At 63.3% G+C, this 21,013-nt stretch overlaps 1 protein-coding gene across 1 annotated transcript; it reads left to right on the forward strand.

The window, feature by feature from the left end:
• Positions 1–96: 96 nt before the first annotated feature.
• On the forward strand, positions 97–20,171 carry SUGP1 (SURP and G-patch domain containing 1). Its single transcript, XM_062178416.1, is given in 15 exon segments — positions 97–343; positions 2,180–2,351; positions 6,898–7,001; positions 9,205–9,432; positions 11,121–11,244; positions 12,080–12,180; positions 13,005–13,128; positions 14,191–14,531; positions 17,236–17,342; positions 17,633–17,810; positions 17,948–18,054; positions 19,014–19,159; positions 19,737–19,753; positions 19,756–19,865; positions 20,026–20,171. Coding segments are annotated over 15 exon segments (1,920 nt in total). The 5' UTR covers positions 97–309; the 3' UTR covers positions 20,053–20,171.
• The last annotated feature ends 842 nt before the right edge of the window (positions 20,172–21,013 follow it).

Consider the following 21,013-nt stretch of genomic DNA (forward strand, 5'->3'; position numbering starts at 1 on the left):
CGGGGCGGGGCGGGGCCGGAGGGCGCTTCGCGGCTCTCGCGAGAGCGTCCGCGCAAAGCACCCTAGGACATGTAGTTTGCCTCTGGGGTGGCCGCGGCTCTGGGAAGGCATGAGAAAGGCGGCACCGGCAGATCCTCGGGGCGGACGCTTAGACACCGCCGGTAGTGTGAGGCTTGCATTCCTGCGGGGAAGACTGCAGGCGTCCAGACAGTTGCGGGGCGTGTCTGGCCGAAGCCGACTACAGCTCCCATCAGGCCATGCGCTCTATAAGAGGTCTCCTCAGGTGGCGCCAGAGCATTGTGGGATTGGATGAGTCTCAAGATGGACAACCGGGATGTTGCAGGTAACAGCCCCTGCCTCCTTTAGGCGGCCGCCTGGGACCTCCGGGCTGCTAGTCGCCGCGTTGCCCTCGCCGTCGGCCCAGCCCGCGTCAGCGAGCCCCTGGCCTCGTCCTCTAGGGCTGCCCAAAGCGGCCGCTTCTGCGCTTGCCCGGTCTGCGAGACCCCAGACCCAAGTTGCTGGCCGCCCCCGCTTGGTTAGCTGAGGACGCCCGGTTTGCCACGAAGGCCGCCCCGCGCGGCTCGGCTGTGCGTCAGCTTTCGGAAGTAACCGCCTTCAGGGCTCCTGGGAGCCCCGCTCCCCAAACAGTGTCTGCGCCCCTCTCTCCGGAGCAGCTGCCGTGTCGCCTGCGTCCCGCGGTGCGAGCTGCTCCGGGGCCCCCCGTGCACGCTTCCCCGAGTCCTTGGAACCCCCCTTCCCCGCTCGCTCCAGAAGGCGCGCACCCATGCAGCTAGTAGGGCTTGTCGCCGGGTCCCAGGCACCGTGCTAGTCCCGGGTTGCACCGGTGCGGCCGCCGGCATCTACAGAGCCAGGATGCTGTACAGACGGGAGGCGGGGCGGGTGGGGGTGTGGGCTGATGGGGAGGATGGCGAGTGCCAAGGCCCTGGGGTGGCGTGGGCTTGTGCTTTTTCGGACGGAATGGAAGTGGTGGGAGGACGGGCGTTTCTGTCCGGGGGTGGACTTTGGGGGTTAGAGTTTGATCCTGAATCCCATCTCCAAGCGTCTCCCGTGTCCACCCTCATCAGAGGGTGCCGTCGCCTTTTGCTTAGCAGTAGCCAGCGTCCTGGGTTCCCTCCCTGTCTTGCGCGCTCTCTGGCCGCAGCGATCACTCAGCCGCCGCCGCCGCCGCGAGCTAAAAAAGACCCGTTGTTGGATTTTTGTCTTTTCCTCCGCTTACGGCCACCCTGCCACTTCTCAAAGCCCTTGAAGGCAAGACCCAGACTCCCCGCCGTGCCTCTCATCAGCTGTGGCCTGGCCTCGGATGCACCTGCCCCCTCTCTCTGCCTGGATCTCCGTTTGGCTTTTTTTGGATGCTGGTTCCTTAATGCTCAGGCTCTGGCCTTAGTGGCCTCCCTCTGCCCCCGCCCCGGGCTCTCTTCTTTCTGCCTTTTCTTTGTACAAAAAGCAGAGAGATAGATGTGTCCAGTCCCCAAACGCCCACGGCAGCCGTGGGTAGGACAGGCTGTGTCCAGTCTCGGTCTTGCATGTGGATGACAGGGGCCAAACTATTTGAGCCATGGGCGCCGCATCCAAGGGAGAGGACAGGAAGCTGGAATTGGAAACAGAGACGCGGACGCCCGAAGGGTCTCCTCCATGGGTGCAGGGGCCCAAGCACTCGGGCCATCCTCTGCTGCTTTCCCAGGAGCATGAGCAGGGAGCCAGATCGGAAGTGGAGCCGCCGGGACTGCACCTGGTGCCTGCGTGGGATGCCGGCACTGCAGGCGGCGGCTTCACCCACCGCAGCACGGGTACCCCTGGGTACCCGAGTCAGTCTGAGCATCAGCTGTTGTCTGGCCCCACTGCAGATGTATTTGAAAGGCAGGGCAAGAGAGAAACACACAAAAGAGGTCTCCCATCTGCTGGTTCACTGCCCAGTGCCTGCTAGCAGGCAGCACTGGGCCGGGTGGAAGCCGAGAGCCAGGAACTCCACCTGGGTCCCCGCCCACGTGCTTCTGCCGCCCCCAGGGTGTGCGTCAACAGGAAGCTGGGCTGGAAGCAGAGTAGCTGGGACTTAACCCCCGCACTCCTGCGTGGGGTGCAGGGGTCCCGCGCGGCGCTGTAAGCACAGTCAGGCACCCGCCCAGAGGAGGTTTCTGATGTGTTCTTCCCCTCCCCCCAGGGAAGGCTAACCGGTGGTTTGGGGTCGCTCCCCCCAAGTCTGCAAAGATGAACATGAACACCCTGCACCAGGAAGAGCTCATCGCGCAGAAGAAGCGGGAAATCGAGGCCAGAATGGAGCAGAAAGCTAAGCAGAGCCAGGCGGCCAGCCCTCAGCCCCCGCATCCCGGAGAGTGAGTGCTTCCGGGGCTCGGGGGGCTCCAGGGGCAGGACAGGAGTGTGTGTGTGTGTGTGTGTGTGTGTGTCGGGGGAGGGGCAGGGCCATAACACAAGTCTCCGTCTCTGCCCAGCTGAGGCACGGGGCCCGCTAGCAGAGAGGGGCCAGCGCCCGGCCCAAGCTGCTGGGCGATGAGTGGAGGGAGTGCGTTCCCGGGCTGAGCCAGCCCGTTGAGGAAACAGGAAAAGGCCTGCCCGGCCAAGGGCAGGAAGGGGGCCGCGACTGTGCGTCCATGCTGCGCTGGCCACAGCTCTGTGTCCACACTGCACCAGCCATGGCTGGGGGCTACCACTGAACAAGGTGGGAGGGAGCTCACTCCGAGTTTCCATTTGTCCGGCCTGGGGGGCAAGGGAAGGTTTTTACTTTTTGTTTTATTTTTTAAAAATTATTTATTTTGAGAGAGAGAGGGAGGGAGAAAAACACAAATTCAGAGGGTCTTCCATCCGCTGGTTCCCTCCCCAGTTGACCACATAGCCAGGTTGGGCCAGGCCGAAGCCAGGAGCTTCCTCCGGATCTCCCACGTGGGTGTCAGGGGTTCGAACACTTGGGCCACCATTGATGACTTTCCCCGGGCGCGTTGGCAGGGAGCTGGGCCAGAAGTGGAGCAGCCAGGACACAAACCAGCCCCAGTACGGGATGCCGGCATCGCAGGCCATGGCTTTACCCGCTACACCATGGCACTGGCCCAGGGGAAGGTTTTGAGTAGGAAATGGGGGTGATGAGACTCCGCAAATTCAGGCTGGAGTTTGGAGCAGAGAGACAGGCGCCTTCCGCTAGGGTCTGCAGCGTGACGCGAGTTAACCTCCCCCAGGCTCCGCGCCAGCTCCTGGAGCTCGGGGGCGGGATTTAGTGCCTAGATCCTGATGAACCCCAGGCAGGCACACGACCCGATACGTCACTGAGTGACTGCCCGTGGGCCCTGACCCGGGGGTTATGGAAGGACTTGGGCCTCCCAGAGGACGTCCGGGAGGCAGGAGGATCCCAGCGCCGGGACCTGGCAGCCTGAGGAGAAGGAGCGTCAGAGGGGGCAGGAACACAGCACGGAGGTGGAGCTGTGTTCTGCGCTGGAAGAGCGCAGGCCCCCAGAGTCAGAATCTGTCGCTGAAGACATGGGAAGCCTTCAGGTCACCCCAAGACAGCTGGTTGGATGCGTGCCCTCTCCCTGCCTTTGCTTTGGTTCCTGACGTTGTGATCAATCTCGTATTGTGCTTTTATCCCCACTTTTTATTTATGTATTTATTTGAAAGGCAGAGTTATAGAGAGAGCGTGGAGGAGAGAGAGAGAGAGAGAGAGAGAGTCCTCCATCTGTTGGTTCACTCCCCAAATGGCTGCAACAGCTGGGCCTGGGCCAGGCCAAAGCCAGGAGCTTCTTCCAAGTCTCCCACGTGGGCACTGGGGCCCAGGCACTTGGACCGTCTTCCACGGCTCTCGCAGGCACATTATCAGGGAGCTGGCTTGAAGTGGAGCAGCGGGGACACGAAGTAGTGCCCGTATGGGATGCTGGGGCACTGCAGGTGGCGACTTCACCCGCTACGCCACGGCGCTGGTCCTTAGAAATTGATGACAGGTTGAGCTTCTCTCCCCTGAGAATCAAATCCAGATGCACCTCAGGAGCTCCCCCAAAGGGTCAGATTTCAGAGCCTCTCCGGTTTTGGCATTTGGGGATTCTCAGTGAAAAAGTCTGTGCCTGGATTGGAAACCCCCGGCACTTGAGACACTTCTGGTCTCAGGCCTTCCGGATAAGTGATACTTAACACCGTGGCCCAGTGGGGCCTGCAGCCAGGAGCCAGGAACGCATCCCAGGTCTCCCGTGGGGGTGGCAGGGACCCGAGGACCCGAGCCATCACCTGTGGCCTCTCGGGGCGCTGGTAACCAAGAAGCCAGAGTCAGGAGCGGAACTAGAACTTGAACTTGGGCCCTCTCCTGCAGCGCTTGGGCATCTCCAGCGCCTCGCCCACCAGGCTGAGTGCCCGCCTGGGGTGCCGCACACTGAGTCACTCTGGGTAAACGCGGTGTGAGCTGTGGTGCTCTGTGTCGTGTGGGGAGTGCCGACAGGAGGAGGAGCGTCCCCATGTGTTCGGGGCAGAGGCAGGTGTTTGTTTTTTGTGTTTTTTTTTTTTTTTTTTTTTGACAGGCAGAGTGGACAGTGAGAGAGAGACAGAGAAAGGTCTTCCTTTTTGCCGTTGGTTCACCCTCCAATGGCCGCTGTGGCCGGCACCTCGCACTGATCCGAAGCCAGGAGCCAGGTGTTTCTCTGGTCTCCCATGGGGTGCAGGGCCCAAGCACCTGGGCCATCCTCCACTGCCTTCCCGGGCCACAGCAGAGAGCTGGCCTGGAAGAGGGGCAACCGGGATAGAGTCCGGCGCCCCAACCGGGACTAGAACCCGGTGTGCCGATGCCGCAAGGGGGAGGATTAGCCTGTTAAGCCACGGCGCCGGCCGCAGGTTTTTTTTTTCCAAATACTCTTGTGATTGGTTGGCTTCCCCTGACGCAGAACCAGCAGGGGTCCAGGGCTGGCTGTTGGTGGGGGGAGATGGCGCTGGGCCTTTGCCTCTGCTCCATAGTTCTGTTTGTCCCATAGGGATTCCTCTGTTACTGATAGGACGGGCACTGATAGGAACCTGCGCATGTCGGCGCTGGGGTTGCTGTCGTGCCGCTTTGTTAAAGCAGCTTTCTAAGAAGAGGTTTTTAGGAAGGATCCGCCATGTCTCTATCACCTACTGGAAAGGCAGAGCCATAGGGGCTGGCGCTGCGGTGTCGCGGGCTAAGCCTCTGCCTGCCGGCTCCAGGCCCGGCTGCCCCTCTTCCCACCCAGCTCTCTGCCGACCCACCTGGGAAAGCAGCAGACGGCCCGAGTGCTTGGGGCCCTGCAGCGGCGTGGGAGACCTGGAAGACGCTCCTGGCTTCGGATTGGCCCAGCTCCAACTACCATGGCCATTTGGAGAGTGGATCAGTGGATGGAAGACCTTTGTCTCTGTTTCTGTAACTCTGCCTCTCAGATAAATAAATCTTAAAAAAAAAAAAAAAAAGAAAAGAAAAAGGCAGAGCCATAGAGGTCTTCCATCCACTGATTTGCTCCCCAGATGCCCACAAAACCAGGGTGAAACCAAGAGCCAGGATCTCCATCTGAGTCTCCCGCGTGGGCGGCAGGGTCTCAGGCACTAGGGCCGCCACCCATTGCCTTCCCAAGCACATTAGCAGGGAGCTGGATCGGGAGTGGAGCGGCAAGACCTTGAACCAAGCGCTCCAGCAGGGAAGCAGGCCCCTCAGGCAGCAGCTTAACCCAGTGCACCTGCACACCTGCCCTGAGACAATTCAAGTAAAACGGAGGCTTTGCAAAAACCAATGTAGCCACATGAAGTTCCCTGGCCTTTCTCCCACTAAGAGACCGCTTCGCCTGTTGTCCTGTGAGCAGTGTCCTGTCCCACAGAGCTGCTGCCAGCCCAGGCGCCAGGCCTCAGGTGCTCAGGGGTGAAGACCACACGGGCCCTGTTTCAGGAAGTCTGGCTGGGGCAGCATCCATATTCGCGGGGTGGGGCAGGGGTGGGCTAGACTTCCCCGCTGGGGCCTTGTCCAGAGCATGCCTGCCAGTTCCCAGGTGCCTGTGGGAAGGCGCTCTCTGACAAGGCCGACAAACGCCACCTGTTACCCAGCCTGGGCCAGGTTGGGGTCCCCGCAGCAGAAGCCCCTCTGGGCTGGGATGCTGCCAGCCTCCGGAGCCGTCTGCGCTGCTCCAGGCGCTGAGGGGGGCCCCGTGGCGGGAGGGCTAGGCTCACTGTGAGCTGTGAGCGCCCTCTGTGTTTAATTCGATTTTCTGGGTAAGTTTTTAGGAGTTGGAACAGGAAAGAAATCAAGAGAAATGAGAAAAGAGAACCAACTGGGATAATTTGGTAACAACAGATAGGACGGGTGCTGTGCAGGCGAGCGCTGTTGAGGGCCGTCGAGTCCAGAGGATCGGTATTCGGGCAGAAATCGTAAAAGTATACAGTGTTAATCTTTTTTTTTTTTTTAAGATTTTATTTTTTTATTATTTGGGAGGTAGAGTTACAGATAGAGAGAGAGGTCTTCCATCACTCCCCAGATGGCCACCACAGCCAGAGCTGGGCCCATCAGGAGCCAGGAGCTCCATCCGGGTCTCCCACGTGGGTGCAGGGGCCCAAGCACTTGGGCCATCTTCCACTGTTTTCCCAGGCCACAGCGGAGAGCTGGATCAGAAAAGGAACAGCCGGGACTCGAACCAGCACCCATATGGGATGCCGGCACTGCAGACGGAGGCTTAGCCCACTACACCACGGTGCTGCCCCCCCCACCTGCAGTGTTAATCTTTTCAGAGCCAGGTTGTGTCCAGCTTTCTAAGCAGTTGTGGGTGCGCTCAGCAGTTGCTCCCAGATGCCTCTGGGGGTTGGTGTTGGGTCCCTCCGGGACCACAGTGAGCGAGGCGTCAGCCTCGTCCCAGGCGGCTCCACGGCCACTCACTCGTCTGTCCTCTGTCTTGCTTGCAGAGTCGCGAACGCGCACAACTCTTCCTGCGTCTCTAACAAATTTGCCAATGACGGCAGCTTCTTGCAGCAGTTCCTGAAGCTCCAGAAGGCACAGACCACCACAGGTGAGCACCACACCCCCACCACGACCCGCCACCTCCGCCCCCGAGCGTCCCTGGGCACTCTGCAATGACAGGTCCCGGCTCAGACTCACCCACCCCTGCCCCAGATCCCCCGGAGGCAGAGACATTCCTCTCCCTCTGGGTGCCTACACTGTGCGGACAGAGACAGGCTGCGGGGAGCTGGGGCCTGGATCAAGCATCCCCCAGGCCTGCGGGACCATGGAGAGCAGATGGCAGAGTGTGAGGCGGGTGTCCCCGAGCTGGGTTGCCCAGTCCACCCGTGTGGTCCAGCTGGGCCTTCTGCCATCGGGCTGTGCACGGGTGCCTGGCTGGCCTGAGACGCCTGAGCCGCTCGAGAGAATAGCAGGTTTGGGGGCTCGCTGTGGCTGAGGTGCAGGGCGGGAGGCAGCAGCCTGGAGGTGATGGGGATGCCTGATGATTGTCACTGGGGTCCTGGTGTTGACCAGCGCCGCCCCTACGCCGGGGAATGCGGCGGCCCCGGTGCAGCAAGGTGACCGCCATCCTGTGGCCGCGTCCTCAGAGGATCCTGACGCAGGGGGACGTACACGGGAGAATTCCCGGATGAGGCAGTCAGCCCACGAGTCCCCACTTCCGCAGGTTCCAACCACAGGTGGGAAGTAATCCCAAGGAAGGAAGTTGTGTCTGCGCCGAGCACATCCAAGCTCGCGCCTTGTCGCTTTCCCCAAGCCGCGCCGCCTGTGAGCCGTGCGCACAGCGTCTGCGTCGCCATCGCTGTCCATAGTTGCCTGCAGGAGGGCCGCACAGGTCCCGCGCAGGTGGCCACGCCGTCTGTAGGGGGCTGGGGCTCTGGAGCCGATCACTCCCAGACACCAAGGGGACGACCGAACTCCTGATCTTTTCATTTAATAACAACAAACAGCACAGGAAGTTGCCGTCCCCCCACAGGCCCCCGTCCGTCACAGGAAACAGCAGGTGACACATGGCTGTGTGTTCTGACGGTCCCGTTGTGGTCCCCTCTCTCTCGGGCGTGTTTTCAGAGGTCTGACCCTTTACCCACCTGATCACGCACTACTTTGTGCCTCTGCGTGGTTCGTTCCATACAGATCCCGGTCTCAATCCCGCTGCTGTAAGCAGAGTGTAGCTGGCCACCTTCCACCTTGCTACTTATTTGAAAGACAGAGAGAGGTCTTCCACCTGCTGGTTCACTCCCCCAATGCCCACAGCAGCCATGGCTGGGCCAGGCCACAGTGAGGAGCCTGGAGCTCCGTCCTGGTCTCCCGCGTGGGTGGCAGGTGAGTCGCTTTCCCAGGTGCGTTAGCAGGCAGCTCCATCAGAAGGGGAGCATCTGGACCTCGGGCCAGCACTCACACCGGATGCTGGTGTTGCAGGCAGCAGCTTGGCCTGCTGCACCCCAGCACCGGCTCCCACTTTCTATTGAGAAAACTGTGGCTTCAAAAGATGAGGCTGGGGCCGCTGTGGGCACATACAGGCACTGGTTCGGGTCCCGGCTGGCCCACTTCTGATCCAGCTCCCTGCTGTTGCGCCTGAGAAAGCAGTGGAGGACGGCCCGAGTGGTTGGGCACTGCCCCCACGTGGGCGACCTGGGCAGAGCGCCTGGCTCCTGGCTTTGACCTGGCCCACTCCTGGCCGTTGTGGCCATTTGGGGAGTGACCCAGCAAATGGAAGGTCTCTTTCTCTGTCTCTGTCTCTATCTCTGTCTCTCTCTCTCTCTCTGTAATCTATAACTCTGATTTTCAAATAAGTAAATAAAGATGAGACCAGAGTGGAAAGCCAGCCTGAGCCATAGCTGAGGGACCCCCATCCCACGGCCAGGGTCTGGGGGGGCTGGCATTTCTCAGTGCTGCTCCCCCTGCCCTCAGACTCCCCCTCTCTACCCCCACCCCTCGCTGTGAGCTCTGTTGCCCCTGTGAGTTCTGGGGAGACAGGGGCTTGGCTTAGAGGAGATTTGGGGACAGTGTCCTCTGTCCATGCCCCAGGGGGTTCTCAGCCTTCCGTCACAGAATGTGTCCCCAGGCCGTGCTTCCCACCTGGGCTGGGCCCTTCTGGCGGGGTACCCCGTGGGTGACCCTCAGGCTGAGCCCTGGGGTCCTCGTTGTCAGATGAGGGTGGCCTCCACCCTGGGGCCCCCAGCGTTGGAGTTAGGGCACCGAGAGGTGGCCGTGCCCCGGGCCCTGAGCACACCTCTCCTTCCTTCCATCCCAAGATGCCGCCGCCAGCACAGCCGGCGCCCCTCCCAGCACACCCCCGCCCAGCGCCGCCAAGAGGCCCCTGCTGCTCAGCAAGCGTGCGGGCCTGGGGCTGGGCGGCGCCCCGGGCCAGGTGAGGAACTACTCGCACGCCAAGCAGCTGCCGGTGGCCCAGCGGCCCAGCGTCTTCCAGTCCCCGGATGAAGACGAGGAGGAAGACTACGAGCAGTGGCTGGAGATCAAAGGTGAGGCCTGGAGCCGCCCCGCCCCGCCCGCCACCCCACCTGTCCGAGGGGCAGGCCAGGAACCGGGCCCCAGGGGCATGTCCCACGGCAGGGCCCAGCGGGAGCCCCCGTGCTGTCATGGAGGGCTCCTTCCCAAGCAGGGCGGGGCGTGCGGCCCTTCTGAGCTGTGCCCGCACAAGAAAAGCTTCCGAGGCTGCCCGCCCCTGACCCCGTGCCTCAAGGCCCCACGTGGCTCCTCGGGGGTTTCCCATCCCCACCACGTTGGGCCCAGGTCCGAGCCGCCCAGGTGGGAGGGGCCCTCTCTGGCCCCCTGGTGAGCTTGTCTACACCCTGCAGGGTAGAAAGGCGAAGGGCAGTGTGGCCCACACTCCTAGTGAGTCCCTTCTCGTCCGCCTTCTGCCCACATGGAGAGCTGGCCAGTGTGGTAAGGGCAGATGGGGTAGCCACAGAGTTGGGCAGAGCAGGACCAGCCTGGCCCCCTGGGATCCAGAGGAGCTAAGGCTGAGGGTATCCCCTCCAAGGCGGGCGCACCTGCTGGGAACATTGCTTACGAGGGGCAGCAGGCATCCCAAGGCCCTATCCATGTGGCCTTAGAAACGTACCTGCCCCTGTGTACGGGACCCGGATTGGGATTGCCGCTGGGTGTGTGGGAAGAGGACGGGACAGGGATGGGGGGACGCCCCTGGCACCTCACAGGAGCCCTGCCTTGGGCCACACGTCCCAACCCCTGACCCTAAGCTTCGCGACGTCCCGAGCAACAAGGCGAATGAGATTAGCCGCAGGTTCAGCACCTTAGCCTGGCCGTCAGACGCCGGCTGACAGCGAGAAGTTTCTCCTGCAAGTCTCATCAATGTGTGATCCACCCAGGGGCGGGCAGACTCACAGCCTCAGAGACACAAGTTCCTCACGGCTCCCGGGGAGGCTGATCCATCTGTAAACGTGTGCTCTTGTAGCTCTGCTCACTGACAAGGCCCCGAGGTCATGGTTAAGCCCGTGACAGTGAGCGCCCCTAGCGCCCAGCTGGCGGCCCGGAAACAGTTTCTCACCCACGGAGACCAGGACTTCTTGGAGACATGGCTGGCTCTAGGCCTGCGCAGGAAGTGTGTGAGATGGTCCCGGAGGCGCCGTGTGCCGGCGGATGGCGAGGCCGTCAGAGACTCCTGGGGTCATGTCCCAAGCTCCCGGCAGCCGGCTTGAAGAGGCTGCACCGGCCGCGGAGCTTCTGCGATGGCGTTAAATGCGGTGGATTGAAACGCGCCCAGTGCTTTTAAACCCGAGTTCCGTAACGCTATTTAAAAACAAAAACAATTGGCCATCTTTGGAGGATAAAAAGGAACTGATGTGTTATACTGAGAACTGGTAAATAAAGGAAAGAATTAACCGTTTGTTCCCCCGGCCCCCCAAAAGGAACAGGGAAGGCTGGATGCTCCCCAGCGGCTCACTCCCTGCCTGGGGGTGGATGTGGCCTTGGGGAGGGCTCTTGGGCCTCCCTGGCGGCCGGGGTGTCTCTCAAAGACTGTTGAGACCAACTGTCTCCCATCGTGACCTTTGCCTGGAGCTGGAGCGCCAGCCAGCTCCCACATCTCACGCTGTTCTCCCCCCCCCCTCTGTCGTTGCGGTCCATAGAGAGTGTGCCTAGTGACTGTGGGTGTGTGAGTTGAACCCCAGTACTGACAGCCTCCTTAAAGTTTCACCCCCAGAGGGAGCCGAGACTCGGAAAGTGATAGAGAAATTGGCCCGCTTTGTGGCAGAAGGAGGCCCCGAGTTAGAAAAAGTAGCTATGGAGGACTACAAGGATAACCCAGCGTTTGCGTGAGTACCCAGGGCCGGGGCAGAGGTGGGGGTGGGGTGCCAGGGCTGGTGCCTGTGTTTGCCGTGCAGCCGCATGCGGGGGTGCCTGTGAGCCAGAGATCTCCCCTCTACTGGGTCACCCCCAGATGCCCTCAATGGCCAGGCTGGGCCAGGCCGCGTCAGCAGTGAGGCGCTCCATCCGGGTCTCCCACGCGGGTGGCAGAGACCCAAGTGTTAGCATCACCACTGCCTGCCAGGGTGTGCGTCCGCAGGAAGCTGGAGCCAGGAGCGGAGCTGGGACGTCAACCCTGGGCACTCCAGTATGGGACGCGGGTGTCCCAAGGGGTTGTTTTGTTTGTTTGTTTTTAAGGTTTGTTTATTTGAAAGGCAGAGTTACAGAGAGAGGACGAGAGACAGGGTGAGAGAGATCTTCCATTCGCTAGTTCACTCCCGAAATGGGCACAATGGCCAGGGCTGAGCCAGAGTGGAGCCAGGAGCCAGGAACTTCCGGGTCTCCCACGTGGCTGCAGGGGCCCAAGGACTTGGGTCGTCCTCCACTGCTTTCCCAGGCGTGTTAGCAGGGAGCCTGATGGGACGTGGAGCAGCCGGGACTCGAACCAGCACCCATAGGGATGCTGGCATCCAAGGCGGTGGCTTCACCTGCTGTGCCACGACACCAGCCCCTGACGGTACCAAACAGCAGCCACCAGAGCACTGATGGCCACCGCAGGTCCCCGGGGCCCCTGTGTGGCGTGAGGAGGTCCCAGCAGCCTTCTGCATGGTGGACGCTCTCGGGCCCTCTCCGTGGCTGGTCCCCGACGCTCACTTTCCTGTCCCCCGCGCATCTCCTCTGCAGGTTTTTACACGATAAGAATAGCAGGGAATTCCTCTACTACAGAAAGAAGGTGGCTGAGATGAGGAGGGAGGCGCAGAGGTCCCAGGGAGCCTCTCAGAAAGGTAGGGGGCTGGGGGTGGGGGAGGGGGCCGTTGGGCATATGGAGCCCCATGGCGCAGTCGGGGTCCCAGGAGGCCACTGTGGTGTGGGGTGGCACTGCCCGGCCCCAAAGGCTGAGGCCTTCGCGCTCCCAGGCCCGCTGGGGGTGCTCTGGGGGCAGAGTTGACGCCACCCGCCACGCCATTGTTCTGAGGCCTGGCACGCAGTGGGCACGAGCTGGGTCAAGGCCATGGGTGTTTTAAAGGGGCAGAGGGAGCTTTTGCTTCTGGTTGGCGTCATTTTAATAAAGCGCCAAGGAGCCCCGGCTTCGTGCGGACACACGAGACAGGCGTAGCACCTGACGCTCGGCCGGGGCAGAGCAGAACAGAGCAATCAGCTGGGGGGGTTGTGACAGGATGACCGTGGGGCTGGAGGGTGCTGGCTGGTCTCTAGCTGCACTGGCCCCAAGGCCCAGCCCTGTGCTGGTGGGTCGTGGCAGGAGGGGGGCCGTGGGAGTTCGCTCATTTTGCTCCCACCCTCATCATCGGGGGGCAGCTCTCAGCATAAAGGTTGAGAGTGGGGCTCCCGTGCCTTTGTCCCAGCTCACGGCCTCACAGCCTCTTGGGGTCAGCCTGGGTGGGCGGGGGGGATGGGGTGGGCTGGGGAGCTCGGGATTTGTCTTGATGTTGGCTCCGCGGTTTGGTCCAGTGCAGTAATCTGACTCCCGTTTGCCTGTCTCTCTTTGCATCGCTCCTCAGTAACCCGCGCGGGGTGCCGCGGGGCTCTTAGCAGACGTTAGGCTGTGGGTGCGGTGCGTTTGAGCTCAGTACTGACAGCCTCCTTAAAGTTTCACCCCCAGAGGACCAGGAGGCCAAAAACCTCGCAGAAAAGTTGGCCAGGTTCATAGCGGACGGGGGTCCCGAGGTGGAAACCATCGCCCTCCAGAACAACCGCGAGAACCAGGCGTTCAGGTGAGGGGCGGGGACCCCCACCCGGACCCCGGGCCCGCAGCGAGAAGCCGGCCGCGGGCGCTCAGGGCCGGGAGTCCCAGGGGTCGCCGCACAGCCCCCTGGGTGTTTCCTTGTTGCCCCGCGAAGTCTGAGGCGGATGCACGGGGGCCTTGGGAGCCTCCGTTCTCCACCGCCTCACTTGGCACCCGCCCCGTCCCTTTGTGTGACCGAGGTTGGCGGCCAGCGTGCAGGTTCCACGGAGGGGCTCCCTGCGGTCCCAGCCCAGGCCCAAGAGCTGAGCTCTGTGCCCACTCAGCCCGTTCAGCTCGGCGTCCGCTCTGGACGGGGCTGGTACAGGGAGGCAGGCAGGTGCCTGGGAGCTGGGTGTTGAGCCTGGGTGGCTTTGCCACATGAAACCAGGCAGATCCTCCTCCCTCTGCCGTGGATGGACTGTTGGCTTGGGACCTGCATAGTCCTCAGAGGTGCCACCAGGTGCCAGAGTACCAGTGGCCTCTGCTGCCCCACACCTGGCCCCTGTGCCGGTGCCAGCTGCCTAGGCTGGGTGGGAACCAGGGGACCCTTGGCTACCTGTGAGGCACGGGCTTCCGCCTCGAGGCGTCCTGTCCCCAAGCTGGTCTTGGAGTCCAGCTTCCTGGGCTGTTGTTTCGGCCTGTTAGGTGCGTCCGAGGAGCTGTGAGGTCGGGGACATGCCCTCTGCCCTGTCAGGCACCTGTGTCCCGTGTCCCACCCCCTCCCTGCTCAGTTCAGAGCTTCTCGGCGTGAAGGCACCGCTTTTCTCGGGCGTTGAGGAAGATCCTGGGGGCACCCACTCCTTTTGCTTCAGAGCAGGGTGCTGGGCGCCCAGTGGAGGCTCAGAGGGACCCCCAGCACGAAGGAAGGGCACTGTGAGAGGCGGTGGGCTGCAGAGCCAGCCGCCCCCGAGGCCTGGCAGGGCAGGAGGTGTAGGGCTGGACACATTAAGCCTTACCTGGCCCTGGGCGGACAGGTCCGAGCCGTTTCTGCCCAGACTTGGGCAGGAGGCTCCAGCCCAGCTGACAGGGCATCGGCCTTGCTCCTTTGCAGCTTTCTGTACGAACCCAACAGCCAGGGCTACAAGTACTACCGGCAGAAGCTAGAGGAGTTCCGGAGAGCCAAGGCCGGCTCCACAGGCACCCCCACAGCACCTGAGCCCAGCCCGAAGCACACGTCCCCTCCTGACGCCCCGTCGGGGGCCTCACCCCCTGCAGCCACCTGCCCCACCTCATCCACCCCCGTGCCGGCCGCCCCCGGGAAGCCAGCCTCCGCCACCGCCGCTGTGAAAAGGAAGCGGAAGAGCAGGTGGGGGCCCGAGGAGGACAAGGTGGAGCTACCCCCTGCGGAGCTGGTGCAGAGAGATGTGGACGCCTCGCCCTCGCCCCTGTCAGGTGGGTCGCCCGGCCCCTCCCCCATCGTCTGTCGGCGGGGTCCCAGTGTCAAGTTTGCAAGCTTCATCCGTGTTGGAGCATGCGCGGAACTCCGTCCTCCTGGTGGCTGGGCCCTTTGGGTGTGCACACCGAGTGAGTAGCCCAGACGTGCTGGCCGTCAGATTTTGGGTGGTTTTTTTATTGGGGGGCGGGCAGAGGCTTGGAACACTTGCGTGATGAGAACTTGGAGGTGGAAGTGTAGACAGGAAATCACTTAGGTTCCCTGTGTACCTTATACCCATAGCCTGAAGGTAGGTTTTTAAAAATTCACTCGTTATTACTTGTTTGAAAGGCAGAGTGACAGGGAGACAGATCCTCCATCCACTGGCTCACGCCCCAGGTGCCCTCAGTAGCCAGGGCTGGACCAGGATCCAGGAGCTTCATTCAGGTCTCTCCTGAGGGTGGTAGGGCCCCCAGTCCTTGAGCAGGGAGCTGGAATTGGCCCAGGCACTCAGATCAGGGACGCAGGCGCCCACGCAGGGTCTGCCCTGCTCTGCCGGGCGCCCAGCCCTCTCCTGGGTTACTGAGGCTCTGCCATGAGAAGGGGTGAAGTCACAGAGGCTTTTCTCTGCCTCAGGTAGGATGACCCCGTGTTGTTCTTTCCCCTTCGGACTGTTGTTTTGTTTTGTTTTGTTTTTTTTAATTTTAGATTTATTTATTTATTTGAAAGATTTACAGAGGTAGAGAAACAGATTTTTCCATCCACTGGTTTACTCCTTAAATAACCACAACAGCCAGAGCTGCACCGATCCAAAGCCGGGAGCCAGGAGCTTCTTCCAGGTCTCCTGCGCAGGTGCAGGGACCCAAGCACTTGGGCCATCCTCCACTGCTTTCCCAGGCCACAGCAGAGAGCTGGACTGGAAGTGGAGCAGCCAGGTCTCGAACCGGCACCCCTGTGGGATGCCAGCACCGCAGGCCAGGGCTTTACCCACTGAGCCACAGCTCCACTCCCCCACCCCCCTTAACGTGGTGTGCTGTGTGGAGCCATCCTGCAAGACTGGGGTAATTCCCACTTGATCACAGCTTATAATCCTTTCCACGAGCTGCTGAACCTGGTTTCCTGGGGTTTCTGTGGAGGGTTTCTAGGTCTATACGGATCTCTAGTGGTTTTTTTTCTTGTTGTGTCTCATGGTAGCGTCACAGAGGGAGCTTGGAAATGCTCTCTGCTCCAGTTTATTTTTGGCGATACTGTTACTGCTTTTTCCTTTTCCCTTTTTTTTTTTTTAATTTGCGAGGCAGAGGCGACAGGTACACAGAAAGAACTCCATCCACAGGTTCACTCCCCAGATGCCCACAGCAGCCCAGGCTGGGCCAGACTGAAGCCAGACCCGGGAGCTGCATCCAGATGTCCCTGCGTGGGCGGCAGGGGTGGCCAGTGTGTGGCCTTGTCTCACACACTCCTACCACACACTCCCCGCACCATCCCCCCACTCTGAGCCCACACGCGCCCTGGGGTGTCACACGCACCTGGCACCGTCACCTGCAGGGTGAGGACAGGGCCCCAGAGGAAAGCGGCTCGCCCATGTCACGGCCATGCTGACCGTGAGAGCTGGCTTCTTGCTCGGTGCCTCCCTGGCCCCGGGGGCCTCAGAGGTTCTAGGTCAAGGAGAGAAACGCCCAAGTGGAGTTTCTAGGATTTGCCAAGGCTCTGGAGGGAGTGTGAGCCAGGGTGCAGCATCCTGGCGTCGAGGGCTGGACCGGCCTGAGTGCCCCTACGTAAGGACCCCCCCCCCGGGCCCAGGGCCGGCCGACCAAGCCCTGCCTCCTGCCCGAGCAGGACCGTGGCTCCTGGTCCTGCCCCTGGGGCTTGCCCCTGTGCCCCCAGGGAGAGTTGCAGTGCAGTCGTGGGGCCAGGGAGCAGCCGTGGGCGGGTCTCAGGGGCGAGCCCCCAGCCCTGGTGGACGGAGGCCTGGGCTCCTTTCCCCCCTCCTGGAGGGGCCTCTCTCTCCTGGCTTCTTCCCAGGAGAGCCAGCCCCCCAGAGGGCGTTGCTTCCGCCACCTCTCTGGGGCCATCGCGGGCCTTCACACAGATCCGTGTCGCAGGCCTGAGTTACAAGCCGGCTGCTCTGAGGGTGGTTGGCTGCCTCCCCCGGAGGAGCAGACTCCCAGTCCACGTGCGTCTGTGCCAGCTGTCGGCCAGCAGCACCTGCCTTCCGGGAGGGCGCACACCGCCTGTGTCCCGGCCCCTGCCAGGGGTGTGGCTCTGAGCCTGATTCCTGGAGTCTGCATCTGTGATGGGAGGGGCCGCAGAGAGAGGGCCCAAGGAAAGGACACACGGGGTCCTCACGTGGTGTGTGACGCTGGGGTGTTGTGCGACCGGTGAAGTCACTGACGCCTGCTTCTCACATCAGGGAGCTGGTTCAAGTCCCAGCTCCCACGTGTCCAACCTAGGTTCCTGCGCATGCGCGCGGGAAGTCAGCCAGGGGCGGCCTCGAGTGGCTGGTCCATAGGCATTTGAGGAGTGAACCAGCCAGTGGGAGATAGTCCCCCCCGTAATTCTGCCTTTCTAGGGGATGAAAGGAAATCCCAATGAGCATTTAAAAGATGACGACACGGTGGTAGCGGTCCTGTCTTCGGGGCCTCGCTCTGCCGCGGACCCTGCGCCAGGCGGGGAGCTCCCGGCATCGGGGCCACGCCGCTGACCGTCCTGTGCCTTTGTTTCCAGTTCAGGACCTCAAGGGGCTCGGCTACGAGAAGGGGAAGCCCGTGGGCCTGGTGGGCGTCACGGAGCTGTCAGACGCCCAGAAGAAGCAGCTGAAGGAGCAGCAGGAGGTGGGCAGCAGGGGGTGCTGGGGGCGCCCGGGGCTGCCCGAGGTGCGGCAGGTGCGGCAGGCACCGTGTGTGCTGCCGCCGGCCGGGTGGAGGCCCAGGGCTCCTGGCCCTTCCGGTCACCCGTCACCACGCTGCCGCCGGGCCCAGAGCCCAGGGCCTCCCAGCTCCCCGGGCGGTGCCCTGTCTGGAGAGCGGTCTCCTCCCGCTGTCTGCTTGGGCCGCCTGGTTGGTGTCGGGCGCGTCCGCCCTGCTGCCCCCTGAGTGGCGCCCCCTGCCGTGCTCCCCCGCAGATGCAGCAGATGTACGACTTGATCATGCAGCACAAGCGCGCCATGCAGGACATGCAGCTGCTGTGGGAGAGGGCGCTGCAGCAGCACCAGCACGGCTACGACAGTGACGAGGAGGTGGACAGCGAGCTGGGCACCTGGGAGCACCGGCTGCGCCGCATGGAGATGGACAAGACGCGGGGTGGGCCGAGCGCGGCCGCTGGGCGCGCACACGGGGCTGGGGGGGGGGGCTGGGCAGGGCCGCCTTGGGGATGGGGTGTGGATCATTGCCCGGGGGCCTTGTCCCCTCTCGCCTGCTCACCCTCCCCCTCTCCACAGAGTGGGCCGAGCAGCTGACCAAGATGGGCCGGGGCAAGCACTTCATCGGAGACTTCCTGCCGCCCGACGAGCTGGAGAAGTTCATGGAGACCTTCAAGGCGCTGAAGGTGAGCCTGGGGACCCCTCCCGAGGGGCCTGAGGTGCCCCCCCCCAACACTCGCAGCAGGCGCCCAGGCGCGGGAGGCATGTCTGTGGCAGACGCCGTCTGGGGGGGAGTTAGCACATGGCAGCTCTGCTGCTGCCTCCGAACCATTTCCTGGGCTGCGGCTGGGGAGTTGGGAAGCTTCCAGTGGAGCCAATTAAGTGCAGCTTCCAGGCAAAGCATTTCTCGGGGCCAGGCTCCAAGGCCTCTCCAGAACCAAACAAGGGCTGAGCGCGCCGCCCCGCCGCCCTCGGGCTGGGTCCGGTTGGCCCGCAGAGGCCGCTGGGCCGGCCCCGCCCACACCTCCCCCGGTGAGCTGGCAGCCTCGTGGGCCATAGCTCTAGAACACTGCTAACGGATTGGCTCTGCCAGCAAGAGCACGGGCTGCTTGGTCTTATTTTCATTTATCTCAAAAGCCAGAGAGACGGAGAGAGATCTCCCCCTCTGCTCGCTCCCCAAATGCCCGCCACAGCTGGGGCCGGGCCAGGCCAACGCTGGGAGCCCAGCACTCAATCCAGGCCTCCGGCGTGGTGGCAGAGACCTTCAGGCCTGGGGACCAGCGCTGCCCACTGCCTCCCATGGTGCACGTGAGCAGGAAGCCGGAATGGGGGAGTGGAGCCAGGACTCACACTCGGACGTGGGCCACGGACGACCCGAGTAGCGTCCTAACCACTGGGCCAGCGGCCGCCCCCACACTGGCTTCCCTTTCCGCTAAAACATTAACACTGCCCACAGTAGATGAGGCCTGTGTGGCTCGTCCCCGGGCGCCTTTGGACTTGGTCCGGGGACCCCAGGCGGGAGAAGGGGAGCTGGGTCCGTGAGGGGTCTGGCTTGGTGGGTGGGAAGGCGGTGCTGGCGTCCCCTGAGGCCAAAGGCAGGGGTCACGTGGCCGTGGTGGGTGCCAGCTGCTGCCGCCTCCCGCAGGAGGGCCGCGAGCCCGACTACTCGGAGTACAAGGAGTTCAAGCTGACCGTGGAGAACATCGGCTACCAGATGCTCATGAAGATGGGCTGGAAGGAGGGCGAGGGGCTGGGCTCCGAGGGCCAGGGCATCAAGAACCCGGTCAGCAAGTGAGTGGGGTCCCGGGGAGGCTGGGGGCGGGGACAGAGCCGTGGGGCGGCACCGCACTCTGGCTGGTGCAGCCCCTCACCCCGGCCCCGCGGCCTTGGGAAGGCCCTCTGAATTGCCGGCACACCAAGCCGCGGGCATCCTGGGCACCAGCCCTCGCCCGGAGCGCCCTCCATGCACCCGCAGGGCTGGCCCCGCACTCACTGTCCTCATCACCTCCCACGCTCCCTGGAGCTATGACAGCCTGTGCTGACCTAGGGCCCGCCTTCCCACGCGGGGCCCTGGGGCTGGGCCACTTCGGGCTCTTCCTCCCCTCACAGAGGCGGCCCCCCAGCCCAGCCCCCGATGTATGTCCTGGAGATGTGGCTGTGAGCCCAGCCGTGCCCAGGGCTCAGGGGCCGGGCCAGGCCAACGCCGGGAGCCCGAAGCTCAATCCAGGCCTCCCGCGTGGGCGGCGGAGACCCAAGCACCTGGGCCATCATCACCAGCTGCCTCCCGTGGTGCATGCCGGCAGGAAGCCGGAAGCGGACGTGGCGCAGCCCCGCCCCCTGCTCATGCCGCCCGGTCGCCTCCGCACAGGGGCACCACCGCCGTGGACGCGCCGGCTTCGGCATCGACCGGCCGGCCGAGCTCTCCAAGGAGGACGACGAGTACGAGGCTTTCCGCAAGAGGATGATGCTGGCCTACCGCTTCCGGCCCAACCCCCTGGTGCGCTTGTCCGCTCCACCCCGTGCTCGCGGTCAGCCTTGGGCTGGGGCGGCAGGGAAGGTGGCCCGCCTGAGGGTGTGGACTTGGCTGGACGGGGCAGGAGCCGCTGGGTCTGTCTGCCGCGTTAACCGCTCCCCCTTCCCCCGCCTTGCCTCCGCAGAACAACCCCAGGCGGCCCTACTACTGACAGGTGCACAGGCGGCTTTCCCAGCACCGGCCTGGACCGGGGGACACCGTGGGACGTCGTGGCCGCGCTCCGCCCGCCCCTCCTGTCACCAGTGTTGTGCTGTGTATTAAAAGTCTCAGTGCTCACCCGCTGGTGCCGTCCCTCAGTGCGGGGCTGGGCTGGGGGGGTCGGCGCAGGCGGCTCGGTGCCGGAGGAGTCCCCCAGCAGGAGAGGTGGGGGGGGGGTCTCCCAGCCCAGCCCCCCCCCTCCGTGAGGCAGGGCCCAGCCTTTCCTCAGACCTCTTCGGCACATCCCCCACCTGCCCAGCAGGTGGCGCTGGCAGGACCCGGCACACCGAACAAGCCACAGCGGGTGATGCTGTAGGTGCGGCCACCTGGGGCTCTACCGGTGTGAGTCCTGGGGCCTCCCTCTGGAGGACAGGTGTGTGCCAAGACCCCCCAAGCCAGCAGCCCACAGCTCTCCAGACGCCCCCCACCCCGGGGGTCTTGTTCCCCTGCGGCTGCCCAGGAATCCGCGTTCCCACCCGCCTTGCTGGTCCGCAGGCTGCTCCCGCAGCAGCAGAGCCCAGGGATGTCACCGTGTGGGTGCCGTCCAACTCCCGGGGGGACCAGGGGTTCCCCGTCCACAGGCTCCAAGGGCCTGGGCTGGAGTTGGGCTCCTGGGCCAGCCACTGCCCGCACAGTCACTCAACAAACACTGAGCTCCGACCGTGTGGAATGTGGGTGATGAGATAGGCGCCCTGCCAGCCAGGCTGCAGGGCGAGGTCGGAGGCCGCGAGTGTGTGTGCATGAGTGTGTGTGTGTGAGAGACACTGGCTCCAGGGGCAGCGATGGAACCAGAGCTAGGGTGGCACACACCGCCGTGTCTCGTGGCAGCTGTGTCAGAGTCGGGGCAATGGTGTGGCGCTGGTGGGCTTGGCCCTGGTGCCCACGTTTGGGGGCTGCCCAGCAGGCCGTGGGCC

This window comes from Lepus europaeus, chromosome 20 (genome assembly GCF_033115175.1).
Source record: "Lepus europaeus isolate LE1 chromosome 20, mLepTim1.pri, whole genome shotgun sequence".
NCBI lineage: Eukaryota > Metazoa > Chordata > Mammalia > Lagomorpha > Leporidae > Lepus > Lepus europaeus.